This window comes from Corythoichthys intestinalis, chromosome 12 (genome assembly GCF_030265065.1).
Source record: "Corythoichthys intestinalis isolate RoL2023-P3 chromosome 12, ASM3026506v1, whole genome shotgun sequence".
NCBI classification, from domain to species: Eukaryota; Metazoa; Chordata; class Actinopteri; order Syngnathiformes; family Syngnathidae; genus Corythoichthys; species Corythoichthys intestinalis.
The window spans coordinates 41,914,797-41,938,794 of NC_080406.1; the positions used below are offsets into that span (position 1 = coordinate 41,914,797).

The 23,998-nt window shown below is 37.2% G+C and overlaps 1 protein-coding gene across 2 annotated transcripts in view; it reads left to right on the forward strand.

The window, feature by feature from the left end:
* Positions 1-23,998, forward strand: part of LOC130926893 (glucosylceramide transporter ABCA12-like) — a 100,612-nt gene that overhangs the window by 27,577 nt on the left and 49,037 nt on the right. For both annotated transcript variants that reach the window (XM_057852207.1, XM_057852208.1), the window contains exons 25-39: positions 5,343-5,510; positions 5,873-6,090; positions 7,223-8,164; positions 10,205-10,311; positions 11,191-11,297; positions 13,157-13,356; positions 13,721-13,797; positions 14,096-14,226; positions 14,322-14,492; positions 18,627-18,791; positions 18,871-19,066; positions 19,163-19,302; positions 21,979-22,098; positions 22,190-22,280; positions 23,483-23,662. In XM_057852207.1, the coding sequence (XP_057708190.1) occupies positions 5,343-5,510; positions 5,873-6,090; positions 7,223-8,164; positions 10,205-10,311; positions 11,191-11,297; positions 13,157-13,356; positions 13,721-13,797; positions 14,096-14,226; positions 14,322-14,492; positions 18,627-18,791; positions 18,871-19,066; positions 19,163-19,302; positions 21,979-22,098; positions 22,190-22,280; positions 23,483-23,662 (3,013 nt within the window). The remainder of the gene's footprint in view (positions 1-5,342; positions 5,511-5,872; positions 6,091-7,222; positions 8,165-10,204; positions 10,312-11,190; positions 11,298-13,156; positions 13,357-13,720; positions 13,798-14,095; positions 14,227-14,321; positions 14,493-18,626; positions 18,792-18,870; positions 19,067-19,162; positions 19,303-21,978; positions 22,099-22,189; positions 22,281-23,482; positions 23,663-23,998) is intronic.

The window sequence follows — 23,998 nt, forward strand, 5'->3', positions numbered from 1 at the left end:
CTTATGGTGTCAAATTCTTCATTGGTAGATGTTTCGCCGGTGTAGGTTATTTTGGCAGAACAACGGTATTAACAAGGAACATTTGTGACAAACAAAATCCCTAAGAATAAGATTTTTTTGTGTAAAAACAATGTGAGCATTGAACTGCTCAAAAGAAGTGAACCCTTCATAAGAGGAATAACTTTATATAGTTCAGCTGCAGTTATTTTTATGGAGAAGCGACGAGGGTTCTAAAACAAAATTTTTCAATGTCGGCCTACCTGCTGCTCGCCTCATTCTTTTATATTTCGTGCTCTCTGCGTGATGTTCTACGGCTGCTTTGCCCCTGCTGCTCATGTCCACGTCACACCGGCAAAGCGTGCAGAAACCATGGAATGAGTCACGATTGATTTTAGCGAGGAAATCGTGCTCTTTCCTCCATTCAATGTTGAAGATGTCTGCCGTTTTGGCATGTTTGCTAGGACTGTTGTAAAATCTCGGCAAGGAAATGATGTTAGATAGCCACACGTGAAGCTTTGTTTACATTTTAGTGAATCAATGATGTCGGACGTTTTTAACGCAAGCCACTCTTGGCCAATCACAAACTAGTTTTGACAACCGTGGGGCTGAGTTGCGTCACATAAACTAAACCTCAGCCCATTTTCTTTAAAAGCCAGGCAAATAGCGTTCGGCTAATGGTTTGTGCCGGATGACGGACACCTCACTGAAAAGGCTGAGTGTCCGTAATAAAACCGAACAGGCGGTCACCCAAGTAATAACACATTACATTTAGGCTACTCCTTTACATTAACTTGGGTACATTTTTGAAAAGAAATTTGCTCGTAAGAGTAATTTTATCATGCCTTACATTTTACTTAAGTAGATGTTTGAAGAAGAAACCCTATTCTTACTCTGTTTCTTTGGGCTACATTAGAGTCGTTACTTTTTTCCTTTGGATTTATTTTATTTTTTTGCCAGAGATGCCCTGAGTGGCTCAATCACATGACTCTATTATACCAATCAGAGATAACAATACAGTCACATGACCACATACAAGCTTGCAGTCGCAAGTCTTATGATCGAGCCGGTGCGATGAATCACGGGTCATGCGTCTTTGAAGCGCCGTTAAAAATAAACAATTTCACATTGAGGGCTGCCGAGATTACTTAAAAGTGCGAATTTCAAACTCTGTCCCAGTTTTTATCTGGCACCGATAGACCACGGAAAACCGGAGATATGATAATTTTATTTCCATGGTAGAAACTATGTTTATCCACTAGAAGGCACTCATGCTCTTTGGACGTGATGGGTGATGTTTCATTTCTGTCTATTATTCTAGTCGATATTTGATGATTTGGTGTATTTTTTTGCCTAGTACGGTAACGTAATAGGTTACAATATAATCATAACATTTCAAATCAATGATGTTGTGCTGTGAAAAAGAAATACCAATTTTTTTAGTGTGTGTTTTTTTTTAAGTCAGGCATTATTTCAGCAGTTTCTTGAGTATTTTTTTCACGTTAATTAATTTTTTTTAATCAATCACGTTAAAATATTTGACACATTTAATGCACATGCCACGCTCAAACAGATTAAAATGACAGCAGAGTGTCATGTCCACTTGTTACTTGTGTTTTTTGGTGTTTTGTCGCCCTCTGCTGGCGCTTGGGTGCGACTGATTTTATGGGTTTCAGCACCATGAGCATTGTGTAATTATTGACATAAAAAATGGCGAGCTACTAGTTTATTTTTTGATTAAAATTTTTACAAATTTTATTAAAACGAAAACATTAAGAGGGGTTTTAGTATAACATTTCTATAACTTGTACTAATATTTATCTTTTAAAAACTACAAGTCTTTCTATCCATGGATCGCTTTAACAGAATGTTGATAATGTTAATGCCATCTTGTTGATTTATTGTTATAATAAACAAATATAATACTTATGTACTGTATGTTGAATGTACAGTATATATCCATCTTGTGTCTTATCTTTCCATTCCAACAATAATTTACAGAAAAATATTGCATATTTTAGAGATGGTTTGCATTGCGATTAGTTACGATTAATTATTTTCTAAGCTATGATTAACTCGATTAAAAATTTTAATCGTTTGACAGCCCTAGTATAAATATAATTGAAAAAAACCTCTAAGAAGGAATAACAAAAATAAATAAAAATGGAGCATTCCTTCAGGTTAAACACGACTGCTTTTGTCCACAAGCACAGCTAAATGCAACAAAAATGAAAACTTTTTTTTTTTTACTTCGACTAAGATTTATGTATGATTATCTGAAAAACATATCTGCATATGTTAGAAATAAAAACATGTTTTAAATAATGATGTAGAAAATAAATGAATTCATCAATTTTAGATAAATGCAAGTCATCAGCCAATCAAAGGTGTGTTTGAGGTGAAAAAAATGGACTGGCACATTCAGCAAGTGAAAAAGGGTAAAAGTAAGCTCTGGACATCATGAAAATAATTCACTTAATAATGGTAGGGTCAATTCTATCCTTATATCATATGGGAAGGTTAATCTAAATGGCCTGTGTATATAACTGAACTCATTGTATAATGCAAATAAGGTTGCTTAAAAGTTGGCTGGAACAATTTGAGCATTCTGAAAAGTTGGTAGAGTTATGTCCCTACCGCCCCAATGCAAACCTACAGTACGCCGTTGCTTTTACTTGAGTAATATTATTCGAAAGTAACGCTACTCTTACTTAGGAACATTTGGGGCTACTCTATCCACCTCTGCTCCAAATGCAAATAAAGGCGGTCAAGTTCCTATTTAGTGGGAGTGTTTAATTAACTGATCAACGGTACATCCCCCCAAAATCAGGAAAATTGAATAATGAAGTTTAATGATTTTTCTCAGCAGCTCAGTTATAATTCTTAGTCATTGCATGCTTTGAGTAATCGTATTCCAAAATACGCAATATTTTTGGTAACACTTCACAATAAGGGTCCCTTAATTAACATTACTTAATGCATTTTTAGACAATAACTAATGTTTAAGTAACATTACAATGATTAATATACAGTGGGGCAAATAAGTATTTAGACAACCACCAATTGTGCAAGTTCTCCTACTTGCAAAGATTAGAAAAAAAAAAAAAGACGGAAAATCACATTGTTTGATTTTTAAAGAATTTATTTCCAAATTAGGAAAATAAGTATTTGGTCACCTACAAACAAGCAAGATTTCTGGCTGTCAAAGAGGTCTAACTTCTTCTAACGAGGTCTAACAAGGCTCCACTCGTTACCTGTATTAATGGCACCTGTTTTAACTCATTATCCGTATAAAAGACACCTGTCAACAATCTGTCAGTCACACTCCAAACTCCACTATGGCAAAGACCAAAGAGCTGTCGAAGGACACCAGAGACAAAATTGTGGACCTGCACCAGGCTGGGAAGACTGAATCTGCAATAGGTAAAACACTTGGTGTAAAGAAATCAACTGTGGGAGCAATTATTAGAAAATGGAAGACATACAAGAGCACTGATAATCTCCCTTGATCTGGGGCTCCATGCAAGATCTCACTCCGTGGCGTTAAAATGATAACAAGAACGGTGAGCAAAAATCCCAGAACCACACGGGGGGACCTAGTGAATGACCTACAGAGAGCTGGGACCACAGTAACAAAGGCTACTATCAGTAACACAATGCGCCGGCAGGGACTCAAATGCTGCACTGCCAGACGTGTCCCCCTACTGAAGAAAGTACACGTCCAGGCCCGTCTGGGTTCGCTACAGAGCATTTGGATGATCCAGAAGAGGACTGGGAAAATGTGTTATGGTTAGATGAAACCAAAATAGAACTTTTTGGTAGAAACACAGGTTCTCGTTTTTGGAGGAGAAAAAATACTGAATTGCATCTGAAGAACACCATACCCACTGTGAAGCATGGGGGTGGAAAAATCATGCTTTGGGGCTGTTTTTCAGCAAAGGGATGAGGACGACTGATCTGTGTAAAGGAAAGAATGAATGGGGCCATGTATCGAGAGATTATAAGTGAAAATCTCCTTCCATCAGCAAGGGCATTGAAAATGAGACGTGGCTGGGTCTTTCAGCATGACAATGATACCAAACACACAGCCAGGGCAACAAAGGAGTGGGGTCGTAAGAAGCATTTTAAGGTCCTCGAGTGGCCTAGCCAGTCTCCAGATCTCAACCCCATAGAAAATCTGTGGAGGGAGTTGAAAGTCCGTGTTGCCCAAGGACAGCCCCAAAACATCACTGCTCTTAAGGAGATCTGCATGGGGGAATGGGCCAAAATACCAGCAACAGTGTATGAAAAGCTTTCGAAGAGTTACAGAAAACGTTTGGCCTCCTTTATTGCTAACAAAGGGTACATAACAAAGTATTTAGATGAACTTTTGGTATTGACCAAATACTTATTTTCCACCATGATTTGCAAATACATTCTTTAAAAATCAAGCAATGTGATTTTCGTTTTTTTTTTCCCCACATTCTGTCTCTCATGGTTGAGTTTTACCCATGTTGACAATTACAGGCCTCTCTAATATTTTCAAGTGGGAGAACTTGCAGTGGTTGACTAAATACTTGTTTGCCCCACTGTAATTGCTTATCTAACATTTATAAATACATTAATTAACATGAGTTAATGCATTAGTTAATGCATAACCAGATAGTAACTAATGGTTTGGCAAAATTAAAAAAAAATATATAGGCCTATATAGGGTTAGGGTTTGTTAACTTAAGCATTTATAATTTATTATTTAAGGGACACATGTACTACACTTTACAATAAGGGTCCAAAAAGCATTCAGTAATGGTTAATAAAGGTTAAGGGTGGGGGACTTAAGCATTTATAATTTCTTAGTTGAGGGACACATGTGCTACACTTTACAATAAGGGTCCAAAAAACATTCAATAATGGTTAACTAAGGTTAATTAATACTTATGAGGTACGTTCACGTGAATATTATTGTAAAGTGTTACCTTATTTTTTAAAACAAATCAATGAACTCACTTAACAGGATTTTTTTTTTACCAATGCTTGTTGTGTTGTTGTTTTAAACATATTTACTTTGGAGGGACACACCTTTTAGGGCGACCTTTTACATTCATTCTTTGCATGGGTGTCTAGTGATGAAAAGAGGCGATACCTGTGTGAGCCGTGTGCCATTTACATTGTGTTAGGTACATGAAGGAAGAATATCAAGTGTCCTGTATCTCTGCCTTTCACCCAGACTCTTTGTTGTATGTAGTTGTGTCACCGTCTTACTAACTGAACTGGTTTTTCTCAGAAGAATGCAATGAAAGGCAACAAGACGCAACAAAAGATGGGAGGTTATTGACACTGTTGGATTTTGTTTTTAATTCTTTTAGGCAAATGGAACATTGGACTGCAATGAAGTTTTGAAAGCATGGGATCCAGTGAGAGTTGCGGCTGGTTTAAGCCAGGGCGTCATTGAAATGTGGTGCACCGTCAGTCTGCAGCCTATTCTGGAGGCTTATGCTGCTCTCCCGTATATGTGCCCCCATCTCAACATGAGTGTGAGTACACCAAACAGAAATTGATTGGCCTACATCAGGTAGTTGAAATGAGGTCCTAAGTTTTAGAACCATAAAAATAATAAAAGGAGATTGGGTTGGATTTTCATTTTGCTTTGGGATTAGGATGCTCCCCATTTCATCAAGTCATTTAATGCCCACACATTTCAGTCACTGACAGTTCCTAGATGCATATTTACTCTGAGCGCATACAGTTCAGATCATATCAGAAACAAGAACAGGTATGACTGTACGTTCCAGTGCACCAACATAAATAAAAATGTCAAATAATAATGTGCATGTCACATTTTGACCGTTTGGTGGCAATGTTGACACACATTTCTGATGAACATTTTTCTTTTCAGCACATGGCTTTGGAACCAATCACTGTTGCTGATACTGCTGCCCGCATTGTGAATGCGACTGAATCTCTGTATCAAGTCAACAAAAACCAATTTCATGTGATGGAGCAGATCATCATGAACATCTCCAACCAGTTCTTTGAGCTGCTCAGCCAGCCACTCAGCCCTAGTGCTGAACTTAACTTACACATGCAGCTCCAGCACATGCAGCTTCAAAACAGGTGACTGCACTCACAATATGCCAGTGGGAAAAAAAATAACAGTACAGTATTCATACTCTGTATTTTTGTGAGTTGAAGTAGATATAATACAAAGAAAAATTTATTTCTCATAACATCCTGTTCTTACACGTAAAAGTAAAAACATAAATCACTCTGCCCAAGGATTTTCTTGTATTACGGTGTCTGTGGGAACAAGCTGTGCTTCTTTAGGTAAGGTCGTTTATAATATTCGAGAACAGGAAGCACAGAACACCCGATGGAAGCAACTGAAGTAGATAGAGATCTTGCTGTCTGTTTTTACAAAATTCCAAATTTGAAATGTATTTGCCAAAGGCACCAATGAAGTCACGATGCATGCAGTGTGCACTGAATAATATATTTGAAAAAAAAAAAAAAATGTTCTGAAGAAGAGATATAAAAAGTGTTTTGCACATCAAGCTTAAAGCATGTTATTGGATATAATAAAGTCAAATATTAAAACATATTTAATTTCTCACACCAAGGGCATTTACTCGATGATCTTTGAATTTAGAATTAGTTTTTCACTAGTAGACGTCCAATCCATTTGAACTAACGGGGTTGACCAAAAATGAACATTTGTTAATTCACTGGCAGCCCTCATGATTCAAATGGATTGGACCTATCGTATCTATGGCAGCTAAAGAGTTAAAAGGTCAAAATGTTGAGGTAGTTGAAAAATCAGCTAAAACACCACAACAATGGATTTGTTCACACCATGACTAATCATACAGTGAATTGTTATTTCTGTTATACTTCACACCAAGCTAGTCTTTTTGCAAATTGGCAGCCTAACCCAGAAACTGGCTATATTACAGTAGGAGTCAGATATTGTCAAGACATGTTAGAATGCATTCGGACTTGCATGCTATACACAGTGAAAAGGATGACATATTGTGGCAAAACCATTACATGATGACCGGCATAAATTTGGGATCACATCTATTTAAATATTAATGGTAGAGGAAATTGTTGGATTTAAGACACAAGTCCCTTTGCCAAGTTGCTCAGAAAATACCTCTTACAGATATTTCAATGTTATGAGTCCTATGTACAAGGCCATGAATGAAGTATACTTTGAGATTTATTTGTATTTCACTTTTCCACTCCACAGTTTGTCCTCTATTACAATGCTGTCAGATGAGTTACTGAACGTGGCACCAATGCTCAGGCCATGCATAGATGCTATGGCGGAAGCACTGAGCCATATCCTGAACAACTATCACCAAATCCAAGACACAGACTCATCCGAAGTTGTCTTCAATGAAGTTGTGGCGATCCTACTCTCCTGTATAAACACCACCTTAGATGATTTCATCTCACTGGTGGAGGGCGACTTATCTGGGATCAGTAATGGATCTTTTCTTGAACTGGTAAACAATATTGTTAAAATTATGATCAACATGAACTTATTTGGGGATGAGCCGATGGTTTACAACACCCTGGAACAATTGCTTAGCTCCAATGCTACCAAAGAATTGTTACAGAAGCTGATTGAGATGTCTGCATGGTTAGCGTCTACAAACGAATCTGGATTAGACCTTCTGACACAAGCTCTGCCGAAGATGTCGGAACTCCTCAGGCTTTTATTGTCTATACTTACTCATATGGGTGTGGATATGCCAGAGATAATGGATCTAGTTGAAGATCTAACTAGAAACATATTCGAAATGTTGAGGCAATTGTTAAGCAGTGACCTATTTACATCTATGGACCACCATCCTGATGGATCTCAGTGGGAACTTTTGGGGGGTAACCGTGCGTTGCACAACCGACGCAAACGAGAGGCCCTGTTGATACCCCAGATAGAACCCTTGAGTGACTTCTCAGACTTGCTGAGCATTAACTACCAAGCAATTTTTGGAGACCTCTCAGCTCCTACGCCAGAGGAAATGTTAGAGACAGCTCACATGTTCGTTTCCAACCCCAATCTGAACATCATACTGAAGGGATCAACGAGCGGCATGCCGTGGGCCATAAATGGCTCGCGAGAAGAAACCATTGATGCTGCCCTTGGGCTCCTTTCTTTTGCAACCCTCTCCAGCGGCTCTCATTTGTGAGTACAATTTTATTTAGTGCTTCCTTAACCCTTTGGAGGGCATGTAAATATTTTTGTCATGTAGTCATGTAGGCAACAATACAGAGATCCCTCGTTTTTTGCAGTTAATGGGGACCAGAACCCGCCACGATAAGTGAAAAAGCGCAAAGTAGCGCCCCCCCCCATGTATTTATTCAGATCTATCATTGGAAAGAGATGCATATAAGACATTTTTTTTCCTTTTTCCACAAAGTATAATTAAAAAAAAAACTTAAGGACTTTAAATATAATAATTATAGTAATAGTAATTTTAGTTTTAAACATGTTACTGTCCCACAGAATTATTTTTAAACAAGAAAAAAAGGAGACACCCATTATATTTTTAAAAAAGTAAAAAAAAAAAAAATTGTCTTGTCTTTATTAAACGCTTCATTGAGTTGCCAGAGCAACTGTTTAACAAGTTAAACGATGATGATGAGGCCCCTGGAGATCGAGTGTCTGGCAAGATCAAAGCATAACTGTCTGTCAATCATCGTTTACTTTAATAAGCAACTCCAGTTCACTCTCTGACGAACAAACAGCAGGGAGAGGGAGCGAGTGTGAGACGGTGCAATCGGCTCGGGACAGCTCATCTGTATTTATTATTATTTTTTTTTCAAATGGGAAAATAAAATCGAGAGACAGCGAGAACCAAAAATGGTATTTGCCATTTGGCAAAATGGATTTTGCCATGTGGCATTTTTTTTGCCATGTGTCAAAATGGATTTTGCTGTGTGGCTTTTTTTTTTTTGCCACATAGCCCAAAATAATGCCACAAACCAAAATCCATGTTGGCCACATGCCCCCGCCCCCTTCAAAAAAAAAAAAAAAAAAAAAATGCCACAAAGCAAAATCCATTTTGCCACGTGTCAAGAAATTGCCACGAGGCAAAATCCATTTTGTCACATGGCAAAAAAAATGCCATATGGCAAAATCCATTCTGCCACATGGCAAAAAAATGTCACATGGCAAAATCCATTTTGCCACATGGAAAAAGAAATGTCTCATGGCAAAATCCATTTTACCACATAGCAAAAAAAATGCCACATGGCAAAATCCATTTTGCCACATGGCAAAATCCATTTTGCCACATGGCAACCACTTTTCAATCTCGGCCCTGCTGAAAAAATCCGCGATGGACTGAGGGCGCAAAGTTTGAAGTGTGAAGTAGCGAGGGATCACCGTCTTGACATTTGGTATACAAGTGTAGCCTACAAGACCCAAAATGTGTCGTCCACATATGTCCGTCACGGCTCAGTTATAATCTGTTTTTTTTAAAAAAAGGAACCTCCTGAGACACGAAATGATTATTTTTATGTATTTATTTATGAATAAATATAATTATTAATATAGTGTTGATAAAAAAATACATTTTCCTTATGGCCCTCAATAACACTCTCAAGTTATTTTACTATTATCATTTTTTAAATAGTATTTAACTAATTGCATGCCATTAACATCGATAGATGTCCAATTCATTTAAACTGGAAGGATTAGCATTGAGTTCTGATGTCATAGTGCCATTGATGGCGGTTGACGTTTTTTTATTTAATTTTTTGTAATGAAAATCTGGCGGCACGGTCGCTGTGTGGTTAGCACGTCTGCCTCACAGTTCTGAGATCGAGGGTTCAATCCCGGGCTTCGGCCTTCCTGTGTGAAGTTCGCATGTTCTCCCTGTGCCTGCGTGGGTTTCCTCCGGGAACTCCGGTTTCCTCCCACATCCCAAAATCATGCATGGTAGGCTGATTGAACACTCTAAATCGTCCGTAGGTATGAGTGTGTGCGTGAATGGTTGTGTGTCTCCTTGTGCCCTGCAATTGGCTGGCAACCAGTTCAGGGTGTCCCCTGCCTACTGCCCGTAGTTAGCTGGGATAGGCTCCAGCAGCTCCGCGACCCTCATGAGGAAAAGCGGCATGGAAAATGAATGAATGAATAATGAAAATCTTTTCCAAAAGGTTTATCCCAATATCTGTTTAATTTTAAACTCTTTACTGCAATTCTGCACGTTTATTTTCCTAGGTCATCGTTGCCTCTCTTGGCGGAGGCTATTGATATGCTGCCTGATAGCTTTCCATTCTCTGCCCTGCTGAAAAATATGACCACAGCACTTGCCAGTGAATCTCAAGGTAACATTGACTTTCATGTCCTCTCTCAAAATGATCCAACTAACTATAAAAAAAAAAAAAAAACCTGCAAATAAATGAGCGTTTTAAATCTTTGCCTTCTTTACACCCTCAGATACTTTCTCCTAACTTTTGCTGCCGTGACAATATTTGCAAACGCTATACAAACTTTAGACACAGCTTCACGGATACAAATGCATAAAACATTTTTTAACACTTCTTTTAATATACACATGCACGTATTTCAACTCCCTCCAAAGATATGATTAAAATAACTCTATTTCTGTTCAGCTGGATTCATTCTTTACCTGACAAGCACTCACCACCTTTTTAACTCTAATTAGCAAAGTAGAGTTCAAACAATGATCTTGTCTGCCTTCGCTAAGCATCTCACCAAACATCTCACCTCTAACTCACATACAAAAGTGAACATCAATGACCTTTCTAATTGGCATCTGGGCTTGTAAGAATGGTTCTTCACATTACAGCAATGAAGTTCACGCTTCCATAGCTTCACATGCACATAATCACACATACACGCGTATGCATATTTAATTGGCAAAGTCCTTGAGGGGCTGACCACCATTAAATTAAAGATTGTCGGATTTAGCTCTGATTAAACATTCTTTGCATCTTTTGGCCCAAAGGGTCTTATTTGTTTTAATTTATTACATCTTCTCACTGACCTCATCTGTAAGCCGATCATTTGCAGCTTGTTTCTTTAAAATGTTTCCCAGCAGCAGCATCACCGGAATGAAACTCCAGTGAAATGTTTTTGTGTCACTTTTTGCACTGACAAGACCTGAATTCCAACATTCCCTGTTGTCTGTTTTCTTATCTAATCTTTCTCATGACAAATTTATTTGTGTCTTTTAATCACAGAGAACCTGATACTCTTACACCAGTTCATCCTGACAGCCACTCACCTTCTCCATACCGACTTGGATGATCCGCATTACAAAAAACAATTTGACCAACTTACATCTCAGGTGTTTTTTTTAAATCGTAGCTCATAATGCAGAATCATGTTTGATGAGTTACATTAATGAGTTAACTGGCCACTGCCTTAAGTAGCACTGTAAGAAAAAAAAAATCTACAGTAAAATACTGGCAGCTATGGTCGCCAAAGTTATACCATTAAAATAACAAACAAAAAACTGGAAAACCCTGAAACGTTCATTGCCCAAAATTAATGTCAGAGTACTGTAAATAAACTCTATTTATTATATCTTATATACCATAATTTCTGGACTATAAACAGTCTTTTTTTGCCTGCTTTGAAAACTGGGATTTATAGTCCAGTGTGGCTTATTTATGGATTTTTACAGGCTAATGCCATTTGGTGTAAATTTCCCATAATGCAATTTGGACACCAACAGCTTATAGTCCAGTGGAGTTTATTTCTAAACAAATACATATTTCTTGCCAAATTTGGTGGGTGCGTATAGTTGAAAATTACACAATCTACTGTATATACTGGCAGTCCTCGGGTTGCAACGTACTCGATTTACGTGATTTTGTCTTTATGACGCCGAAGTCTCCGCCGCCATTTTGTCTCCAGTCGGTTTTTTGTTGTTGTTGTTTTTTTTTTTTTTTGGGGTGCCTCTTCCCTGCCACCATTGTTGTTCAATCTTCCATCTAGTCTGATCAATATGTATATTCAGTAAATTAAATTAGCCTTATTTGCCTATCAAAAGTCCACGATATTAAATGCCACGAATGCTAACATAGCTATGTAATGCTTTACAATTCTCATAGCAAATCGTTCACACGTAACTCCACAAACTGTAGCTCTAAACTTGATTATAAATGCATACACAAACATATATTAGATAAAACAACTTACAGCCTTGTGTGGGCCAAACCAAAGCACAGCTGTCCATTACCCATATCAGACAGTCTGCTCCTCAGTCATATAAGGAGACAGTCTAGCCAGACCCAACACTGGCACCAGAGGGCAATGTATCCTCCATCATTAAACAAAATTCAATACTTTTGGACTTTTTGGATAGTTATTTTGAGTTTTAGGACTACTTAAAGGGTTAATTCCGACTTCCGCAGAAATTCGGGTTACGTCGCCACCGTAGGAACGAAACTCGTAACCTGGGGACTACCTGTACTATACTATACTATATAACTATTAATTTACATTAGACAAGTGTAAAAAGTACATATAATATGTGTAACTGGTCTGATGGTCCGGTGATATCATAATCTTCTGTTTCTTGTTTTTGCCCTTCTCCCGCTGCAGTTTGAAGCCACACTATTACTGTAGCAGTCAGGTGTGCTGACTACTGAGGCAATAGCACAGTCTATCTTCAGCTGCTAGTACTCTCTCAGGGAGTCATTTTTTGTCCGAACCTTCTACACGTACAGCACTCCCTTCAACCGGTCTGCCGTAGCTCAGAAGTTAGCATGTTTGCTTCCCAAGATAACGGTGTGGGTTTGATTTAAGTCACGACCGGAGAGAAGGGACGAGAAAAGATGCAATATGTCACCACCATTAAGACTGGTTACATATAAACGACAGTATACACTGTAGCCTACAAGTTTTCAGTTCACAAAAAAATGAAAATTTATGGTTACCAAAGCACAATACTCTTATTATGTGTATTTTACAAATATTCATTTTTTTACGGTAAAATTCAGGCAACCACAGCTGCCAGTATTTTAGTATGAAGGTATGTTTTTTTGTTTGTTTTTCTAACCATGAGGGTATACAGGCACATCTAATGGAATCCTGTGCAACAACAAGACAATTGCTTAAACAAAAATAAAGATACCCAAATCTGGTTAGTGAGACATAAAAGGACATTCCTAATAGAATTTGTTGGCTGGTATGTTTCAGATGTGCATGTTGGAGAGAACTAAGTTTGGTCGTCACCTCTTGGCAGCCGTCTCCCTTGAGCCTGGTCAACTCTGTTCCAGTGTTCTACCAGGCCTAGAGATTTTGTTGCAGCTGTTTCAGGCCAACACAACAGATTTGAGTGACGCCCTTTACCATATATTTATTGGCGACCCCAGTACCTATGGCAAAGACACAGATTGGTACAATTTCTGCTTTTAACTTGTATGATACACATATATCATATATACCGTGGTTGAAACACTTTTGTTTTAGGAAATAAACCTTCAAAATAGTTTTTGTTCAGACAACAGTCATGAGTTCCTTGGCTCAGACTACTTTGTATGAATAACTGTAAATATTAAAAAAAAAAAGAAAGTAAAGAATATTGATAACTGAACATAAGCAGAAAAGAAGTAGCTGATATAACAAGACACAAAAGATACACTCACTGCATTGTTACTCACTTTAGATGGGATAAGTTATTTAACTCATTTCAATGGGGATACCTGTAGTTGAATTATAATTTTTAATAATAAATGTGTATGTGTTTATGTGTGTTTATAGGTCTAACGTGCTTATGCAAAGTCTGAACTTTGACATCAGCAGCTTGAAATCTCTAAACATCAACTTCAAATCTCAAGGTGAATCACTTATGTTTTTCTGAAGTCTTTCATTTGTAACAAATCAATTTCCAATATGAATCATTTGATTAAATGAAACCATACTCTATCAGTATAGGCCTGCAGTATCTTCCACAGCTGTAGTAATACAGTACATTTGTCTGTAAAATGGGCTTTACTTTTTGGATTGTTTTTGTTTTGCATTAAACATATCTTGAATCAGATAAGAACAGAATACGTAGAACAAAATACTCTCAATATTGTCCAGAAATAATCATGAATATGGAAGTATAAATGCTACTTTTCTTTATTTTTCCAGAGGAGGCAACAGTTGGTGAGATGCTGCGGAACGAAAGCGCATTTGTCCAAGATGTACTGAAGCGCACACATTTTGATCCAGTTGCTCTCCAGATTCTAATGCGGACAGTTCTGCCCAACAACAATTTACAGGTGAGCAATGAGGCTCAGAAGAAATAAGTGATTTGTTTTAATGAACTTATTTTCTCATCTACCCTGTTTTTACTTCTCTAATGCATTCAATACAGCTCCTTTCTTGGTTGTTGGAACTACGTCACTGCAAGTCTCCAGAACGTTTGAGCATGATAGAGCAAGATGCACACCTGTTCCAAGCCTTCTGCTCCATGTCCTCTGCAGAGTACTTCACCTTCCCTCTAGTCGTAACTCGGCATCTAAATGTTGAAAAGGTCTTAGTCAGAGTAAGTTTGAATGCTGGCTTTGCTGTACTGTATGAAGAGGTGGGTAGAGTAGCCAAAGAATTTACTCAAGTAAGAGTAGTTTTACTTCTAAATCGTATTAATCAAGTAAAAGTAGTCCTTCAAAAATCTACTGAAGTACAAGTAAAAAGTACGGTGGTGTGAAAAACTATCTGAACCTTTTGGAATTTCTCACATTTCTGCATAAAATCACCATCAAATGTGATCTGATCTTTGTCAAAGTTGCACAGATGTAATAACAGTGTCAGACTTGAACCCCATTGAGATGCTGTGGCATGACCTAAAGACAGCAATTCATGTCAGGCGTCCAAGGAATCTGACTGAACTATAGCAGTTTTCTAGAGAACAATGGGCAAATATTAGTCCTGATCGATGTGCCAGACTGATCTGCAGCTACAGGAAGCGTCAGGTTGAAGTTATTACTGCCAAAGGGTGGGCCACAAAATATTAAAAGTGATGGTTCACTTACTTATTTTTCCCCCTTCTCTAATTGTTTGCATTCTATCCTCATCAAAATATGAAAACGTCGGCATGGTTTTAGTTAAAGCAAACTTTTTTTTCATCGGTGTGATTTTGACAAAGACCAGATCACATTCGATGGTGATTTTATGCTTGCCTGGCTCTGCCAGACTGTTCTCCCTGTATTTTTCAAACACTGAGAGAAAGGTCTGGGAACCAGCCCATTAACGGCCTCTCGAGCAAGTACAAAATCAATCGACAAATCAGATTTGTTTATTTGCGTGACGTGTTCTTAACGAGCAACGTCACTCTTGCGCGTCGAAAGTCGTTTTCACAACAACACAGATGGTGAACGGGAGAGCCGAGAATATGTTCCAATCCACGGTAAAATCAGTTTTAAATTACCAAAAACACATCGACACGAGTCATTGACAACAGTCTGTCTCGTGCTAGCCATGTTGAATAAACTCCGCTCTCTTCGTATGATTACTTCCACGCGCAAGTCCCTCGTCCTGCCCTCGTCATTTTACTAACGTCACGTCTGCCCGTCGATGATTGGTCCACTCCGCTGTCTGTTGGCTGTGGCTTGCTCCGCCCTGGAAATTGTATCCGCGTGAATGGTGGCCAGACTCAATAGCTGGAGCAGCGGTGAGTCTGGTGTACCAGGCAAATTTTATGCAGAAATGTGAGAAATTCCAAAAGGTTCAGATACTTTTTCATACCACTGTATTTGTTGAAAAGAATACTCAAGTAAAGAGTAACATTGTGAGTTACTGCTTAGAATGTCTGATTTAAAAAAAAATAATAGCCTTTTTTTTTTCTTTTCTTTTTTTTTTTTTTTTTTCAAAAAAAGTCATTGAATTCAGACCAGAACAACACTGAAACATCACCCGTCCAAAGAGCTTGAGCACCTTTAATTGATATAATAGAGGCATGTGGTTATTGTTGCAACATGTTATTGGTGAAACAGTCCGCCACTGTCGGCACCTCTGGCAAAAAAAAGTAAAATTATTGCGTGGTAAAACTACTCTAAGAAGTACATTTTTCTAAAAATTTACTCAAGTACATAACAGAGTAAATGTAACGCGTTACTCCCCACCTCTGACTGTATTTTAAAAGAAGTAATGGTTCGCTCTTATCAGTTTTTATATAGATTTTATGCTAATGGTTGTGTTCATTTTCTTTTACATGTGCTTGAACAGAAAGCGGATAGGTCACCAATTTTTTACAGGGTGACGCAAAATCCCAACAAGTTTACATACATATTATTTCAAAAATTACACTTAACCTTTTCAGTACCACTGACGATGATCTTGCTCTTTTTGTCTTTTTGCGGATAATTTAGATGACTGCATTGTATTACCAGTAATTAGATATATTTGAACGAAGCGTTGGCAGCGAATGTTCATTCACTGCTACCCTCCTGGTTCAAATGGATTGGACGTCTAGTCCCGTCAATGGTTATTTATTTACAGTACAATATTTTTCCTCTATGTGGAAAATTGGCACATTATTCATTTGCATCTATTGCATTTATTATTTCAATTGAAGGCTCTAAATTTTACATAGCAGTAGGTGGGAATGGTTGTTTGTCGTATATGGCCCCTGTGATTAACTGGTGACTAGGCAACGGTACCCCTCCTTTCACCCCTCCTTTCAACCTAAGTCAGCTGGAATCGGTCTGCGACCCTGAACAAGATGAGCAGTTTTGAAAAGAGATGTGGGTTATGTTTTTCTGTGTAAGAGCCATTTTCCCGTGGCCAACATTTTGCTTTTGTGCTCAGCAAGACACAGTCCATCTACCGTAACACTCATTTTTTACCAACATGATTCAATATTGGATAAAAATAGGAAATTCAGGTTTGGAAATTGTACCAAACTGAGCCAAACACTGATAGTAAACAATGTAATAACTGATTAGTTTTTAAATTATGTTTTAAAGTATGGCATCACAGTCCCGCTTGACAAAATTTTATATCTCTTATATTAGAACATCAATCTTTATCATGTGTAAATTGCCCTGATTGGTAAAATGCAATTGGTATTGGATTAAGATAATTGATGCTAATCCTAATAATAATTAAACAGATGGCTCAAATTAAAATGGGTATATTTTCAGTTCACTAAACTATAAACAAGCTCATCCCTTAATAGTACTTGTAGTACAATAGATCATAGACTTCATAATATATTGACAGTGCGCGGGGGCGATTAATCGGGGGCGTATCTCCGTCAAAGCTGACCGAGTGGAAACACAAAGAGCTTTTTCCGTTGAAAATTCTTGTGAATAAATGCTTAAATCCTTGAATTCTTTTTAGGTATGGACATAAAACAGATTTGATTCTTGTTTAAAAGCAAAAAACTGGGCAGTTAGCATTTATTTTACGTAAATATGTCGAATGTGCTGTTAGTCTGTAAACCACTGTGGCGCCGCCTTATCACCACAAAGAGATTTTTACGTTGAAAATTCTTTTGAATAAATACGTAAATCCCTGAATTCTTTATAGATATGAACGTAAAACGGTCTCAATTCTTGGTTAAAAGCAAAAATTTATTTATTTTAAAATTTATTTTACATAAATATTGTAAATCATAACGCCAATGCCGTAGCGGTTAATTTCTCCCATTAATTTTTTTTCACAATATTTGAAAATACATGCATGGTACGAAAAATATGATAATTACCTTGAATCCTGAGACAATCCTTCCTGTTTGTATACGGTACAGCTTTCGTACTTTTTCAACCTACAGTAAATCTGGCGTTGGATCGTTGTGTTTGAGAATAGCTACGACCGACTTTGACTGACTGAAGCAGAATGTGAAACGGCCCCCTATTGGAAGGCATGGTGCAGTGTTTGGGGAATGTGTCCTGTCAATATCAAATGAACTTCTTGTGTAGTTTTAAACTCGTACCCACAACCTGAAATGGTATACACTTATTTATGATGCTTTTACGTGACAAAGAATGATCAGCTTTTTTATTTCATTATAACGTTTACCCCAGCCTGTATATTTGTTCTATATGTAAATTTAAATAAATAATAAATTTTAATATTAAATATATATTTAAGAACTTAAATGCACACGTGTGTAATTGCGTTGGCTTTTTAAAAAACATTTCCTGATTTTTTTTGAGCAGCCCATTTGGGTGAACTGGTTGTGACTTATCATTTCTTAGTTTGTCACACTGAACTGAATTGGAACTTGGCATTTATACGTTCATCCAGGCCTTTCAGTTATTATCATTTTTATTATTTCTTTTATCTTTCATGGCACTTAACTGACAGAAAGAACACATATTTGAAGTACAAAGAGCAAGTAAAAGTGTCACACTTTTCAAAAGAAACTGGGTGAAATCACATCAAATGAGCATTTGTAAGGTTTTGGAAAATTCATGCCTTTTTGTCATGAAGATCGAGTCTTATTTTTCATTCACTTTCATGAATATGTAACCAAAGATTGAAGCATTCTCCAACACAGGGTAGCTAATGTGTAAAAGGTCATTTTTAGAGCAGAGCTTACAAAGAAATTATTATTAAGTAATATTTTACGAATCCATTAAAAGTAGATGTGCTTGATTTCCCTGTTGTGTAAAGAGAATGTAGCATAGGAACAGAAATGTGGTACTGCTCTGAAATGTTGGCTCTTTGCTTTCAGGTGCTGTTTTCAGATGAAATTTGGGACTTGATGGGATTTATGCTTCAGATTGCCAACCATTTAGTCAAAATAATGGATGAAATCCTTCCTGCAATTGATCATCTGCAGAGTTTCATGCTTTCCATTGAAGAACTCAACCATATGGCCCAACATGACTTTTACTTGGTGTGTAGAATATACTTTTAAAAGCATGTTCTCAACCTGTTTGTGGATTTTTCATGAACGACACTTTATTTCTACCCAGGCTACAAGACGAATGCGGTCCAGACTCTCTACCCGACCATCATTTGTCACCATATCTCAAGCAATGTGCAGTCACGGTATCATACCTTTCTTCGGAATTAGCAAATTTCCCACCATATTTGAGCCCAGAAAATTCCCCGTTAACAGCCCTGAGAGAGAGGAGGTGATTGAAAGGTTCAAGATTCCACGAGATGCAAGTATGTTGTTTTAGGAAATTTCATTATAAATGCATTCATGTGGTCTTAATGGGAAGAACAATATTATGCCTAATATCCCCAACCCTTTTTTTATAGGCCCCTACTGTATGAACATGTACCTAGATATGGTCAGCACTACAGGGGGAGCCATTTCATGGGCGTTCCTCAAACCAATGCTGATGGGGAAGATCCTCTACACACCTGACACACCTATTACCAGGGCTATTATGGAGAAGGTATACAATAGCGTCATCATTGTGTTTTTTGGGTAAGATAGCTGTGATAGTCTGATATCACCTTGGTAACAACCTAAAAGCACTTCTTTTGGATTGCAATATTTTATGGCGCAAGTAACTATTTTTGGTAAATAAAAAGAAAAAAAAAGGCAACCACATCACACAAACAATTTTGAAATGAATCAAAACAGAAATACGCTCCAGTTATGGCTCCCAGAGTTGATTTATATGTGTATATACAGTGAAGAAAATAAGTATATGAACACCTTGCTATTTTGCAAGTTCTCCCACTTAGAAATTATGGAGTGGTCTGAAATTTTTATTGTAGGTGCATGTCCATTGTGAGACAGGTAATCTAAAGAAGGAAAATCCAGAAATCACAATGCATGATATTTTTAACGATTTATTTGTGAGATACAGTTGCAAAAAGTATTTGAACATCTGTCTATACGATTGATTTCTGACTGTGAAAGACCTGTTAGTCTGCCTATTAAATGTCCACCTCCACGTCATGTAGTGCCCTGAACCAGATGCTCCTGTTTGAGGTCGTTAGCACCTGTCCATCCTATACGATCAGTAAGACTCAAAGTTGTAACATGGCCAAGACCAAAGAGCTGTCCAAAAACATCATAGACAAAATTGTACACATCCAAAATGCTGAAAAAGGCTATGGAGCATTTTCCAAGCAGCTTGGTGAAAAAAGGTCCATTGTTGGAGCAATCATTTGAAAATGGAAGAAGCTAAACATGACAATCTCAATCAGAGTGGAGCCCCCATATAAGATATCACCTCATGGGGTCTCAATGATCCTAAGAAAGGTGAGGAAGCAGCTCAGAACTACACGGCAGGAGTTGGTCAATAATTTGAAAACAGCTGGGACCACTGTTTCCAAGGTTACTGATGGTAATACACTAAGACGTCATGGTTTGAAATCATGCATGGCACAGAAGGTTCCTCTGCTTAAAACAGCACATGTCAAGGCCGTCTTAAGTTTGCATATGACCATTTGGATGATACAGAGGAGTCATGAGAGCAAATGTTGTTTTCAAATGAGACCGAAGAAGAACTTTTTGGTCATAATTCCACCAACTATGTTTGGAGGAAAAAGAATGATGAATACTATGCCAAGAACACCATCCCTACGGTGAAGCATGGGGTTGGTAGCATCATGCTTAGGGGGTTATTTTTCTGCACATGGGACAGGACGAGTGCACTGTATTAAAGAAAGGATGCCTGGGGCCCTGTATTGTGAGATTTTGCGGAACAACCTCCTTCCCTCAGTCAGAGCATTGAAGATGGGTTGTGGCTGGGTCTTCCAACATGACAATGACCCAAAGCACACAGCCAGGAAATCCAAGGAGTGGCTCCATAAGAAGTCTCCAGACCTAAGCCCAATAGAAAACCTTTGGAGGGAGCTCAAACTCTGTAATTGCAAACAAAGGCTAATGTACCAAATATTAACATTAGTTTTCTCAGGTCTTCAAATACTTATTTGCAGCTGTATCACACAAATAAATCGTTAAAAAAACGATACATTGTGATTTCTGGATGTTTCTTTTTAGATTATCTCTCTCACAATGGACATGCAGCTACGATGAAAATTTCAGAACCCTCCATGATTTCTAAGTAGGAGAACTTGCAAAATAGCAGGGCGTTCAAATACTTATTTTCTTCACTGTTACATATATATATTTAATTTTCATAGTATTAAACCCATTACCTGCCATTGACAACAATTTACTTTCAATTCATTTGTACTGGAAGGAATGGCAGGTAATGCCCATGTTTTAGTGCCATTGACAGAAATAGACATCCAATCCATTTTGACTGGGAGGGGCGAATGAACAAAAATTCATTGACCCGTTCCGGTCAAAATGGATTGGACATCTAGCGCAGTCAGTGGCTGCCAATGAGTCAAACGAATGGATTATAAAGGGTAAAAACTAGAGTTGTCCGATAATGACTTTTGAACCGATAACCCGATATTGTCTGAGTCCAAAAACCCAATACCAATATCAAACTGATACGGTACATGTGATTGTAGACTTAACATATTATTGCTAATTGTATTGTGATGCCCCACTGGATTCTTTAATAATGATAATGCTCACATGACAAATCCCAAGCATTTTAGTTTGTATACATCTAATGGTCAATAAGCATATATGCTGTGACCAGCCCTTATATAAGGCTTCTTCGTTCACTTTGAAGACAACATGCATTTTGGCCGAAAGCCAATAATGAAAAACCTATGTAGATATTATGTGATACAATTCTATAATTCTTTCAGGACAACTCTAGTAAAAACAATGGACAACAGTATTCATATTGTCGTTATTCAAAATTAATAAATAATAAATAATAAAAATCTAGAAGTCTAAATCACACAAGGCAAAAAATATGACGGGTAGATGATTAGATTGACAGTAACCTTCTAAAGCGTCAGTAGCGGTATTACTTTCTGTTGACTGCAAGTCATGTTCAGTGTTGTTAAATTAAATGTTAAGCAGGCAGAAAAAAATCAATGCCACCATATTTTAATGCTGAGCAGACAAAAAAAAAAAAGTTCATCGTTGTGTAAATACAAATACAAATACAAAGGCTTCTCACACAGAGGCTAATCAACTTAATCATGTTTTTTTGACACAGTAATAAAAAAATATATTTTTTGTCTAGGCCAATACTACCCTGCAAGAGTTTAGCAACTTGAGGAGGCATTCTAATGAATGGATGAAATCCTCAAATTTCATCATGAAATCTGCCAATGTGCTGGACAAGACTGTGCCACTGCTGAAGGTATAAAATTATCAGGACCGCATTCTACCCGAATATTCTTCACTGGTTCATGGCGGATTTTCAAAAGCTGTTTCATGATTGTTTTTCCCAGAATTCCTTGTCCAATGCATTTGTGAAGAATTTTATTGAGATGCAGACAAACATTGATGTTGACAAAATGACAGCGACGCTCAACAACTTTTGTGAGTGACCCAATCTCGCTTATTGTCAAAATTAGGAAAGGGAACTTTAACTAATGTGATGTTGTTAATTATAGGAATGTTTGACTTTATTTAGAATTCATTATCTGAATGAATGAATTAATCTCTATTGCACAATTATGCATAATCAGATACATTTCAGTATAAGAGATATTTATTTTTTAATTTATTGACAGAAATGTGAAAATGAACTGTCAATCACACTTATGGATGTGAGTAATGTATAGTTCTGACTTTAAGGCACATTTAAAATCCTTTGCTTTCCCAAAAATGGACAGTGTGCCTTATAATGCAGTGCGCTTATTGTATGAATTTTGGTTGTGCTTAATGAATATATAGCCTATTTTACTTGTAGAATACCAGCTATTGTAATCTGATGACTCATTGCAGTTTACAGAGTTACAATAGAACATTTATGTATTAAAAAATTTAAAAAAAAAGTAAAGTAGTTTAAAATAAAGCAGTTTAATTAGGTTTGTCATTTGCTTTAAACATTCATTTAGGTAGAACAAAAATAAAACAATGAATACATTAATAAATAAAAAATAATATTTTTAAATAGAATAACAAATAACTAATGCAGTTTATTGATGAAGTAACATGCCTTATAATATCATTGATGGTTCCCTTTATAATCTAGTCCACCTTATTGTCTCAAAAATACATTTGGTGGCCCTGTTAAAATTTGTTATCTACAACAATGACCATTAAATATATTTGTGTTGCTTGGAGTTGTTGACAACTCAATACTTTACTGGCTATTTTAAAATAATAGTGACACCAAAGGGTTTCTTTGAAAAGACAATCTGTCAGTTTGACTTAAATGTTTGCCCAAATTTTCTCTTAATTCTCTATGCTGTCTGTTCCATGGTTGTTGATTTTTAATAATTAAAAGTTGAACTTTATGAATAAGGCATCCTCAACTCCAATACGGTACTAAGTAAATCCCCCCAAAAAATTTTTTAAATTGCCGATTAATTAAAATTTTAATTGTCTTGTAAGTGCAATTTTTTTGGCTTCATTTGTTTGCCTTTTCAAATAAATTACATTCATTTACTTCAGCTCCACATGGTGCTATTAAATAACTTTTTTATTTTGGAGCACTAAGAGTACTAGTATAATTTTTAATTGTTCTTTTTCTATTTTTATTTATTTATTATTATTATTATTTTTATTTGTCTCAGCAAACATGACATTGATGTTGGAGAAGAACAAACACATAATGGATCAGATCACTGTCTTGTCCTCCCTGATGGTTAACATCTCATCTTGTATAAAATTCGATCGGTACCGGGGTTACCAATCTGCTGAACAGCTTGACGCCGACGCTCAAGAACTCGCCAAGGACCGCGATCTCTATGGAAGTGAGTTGGTGTTATAGCAACTGTTTTTCATCCTTCTGCTGTGAATTTTAAAACTAGTCAGACACTACAATAATAGAAGTCCAATCAATTTGAACTGGGAGGGTTAACAACTTCGTTATCAGCCAACAATCCTAATTCAAATGGATTGGACATCTGTTGCCGTCAATGGCAGCCAATGAGTTGAGCAGGAAAGGAAAGTGCTCAAAATCTATTAGACCAGTGGTCCCCAACCATCGGGCTGCGGACCGGTACCCTTCCGTGGCGCATTTGCTACCAGGCCGCAGAGAAATTAATAATTTATTAACGACTGCAATCTGGCCTGTGGCTTTTGACACA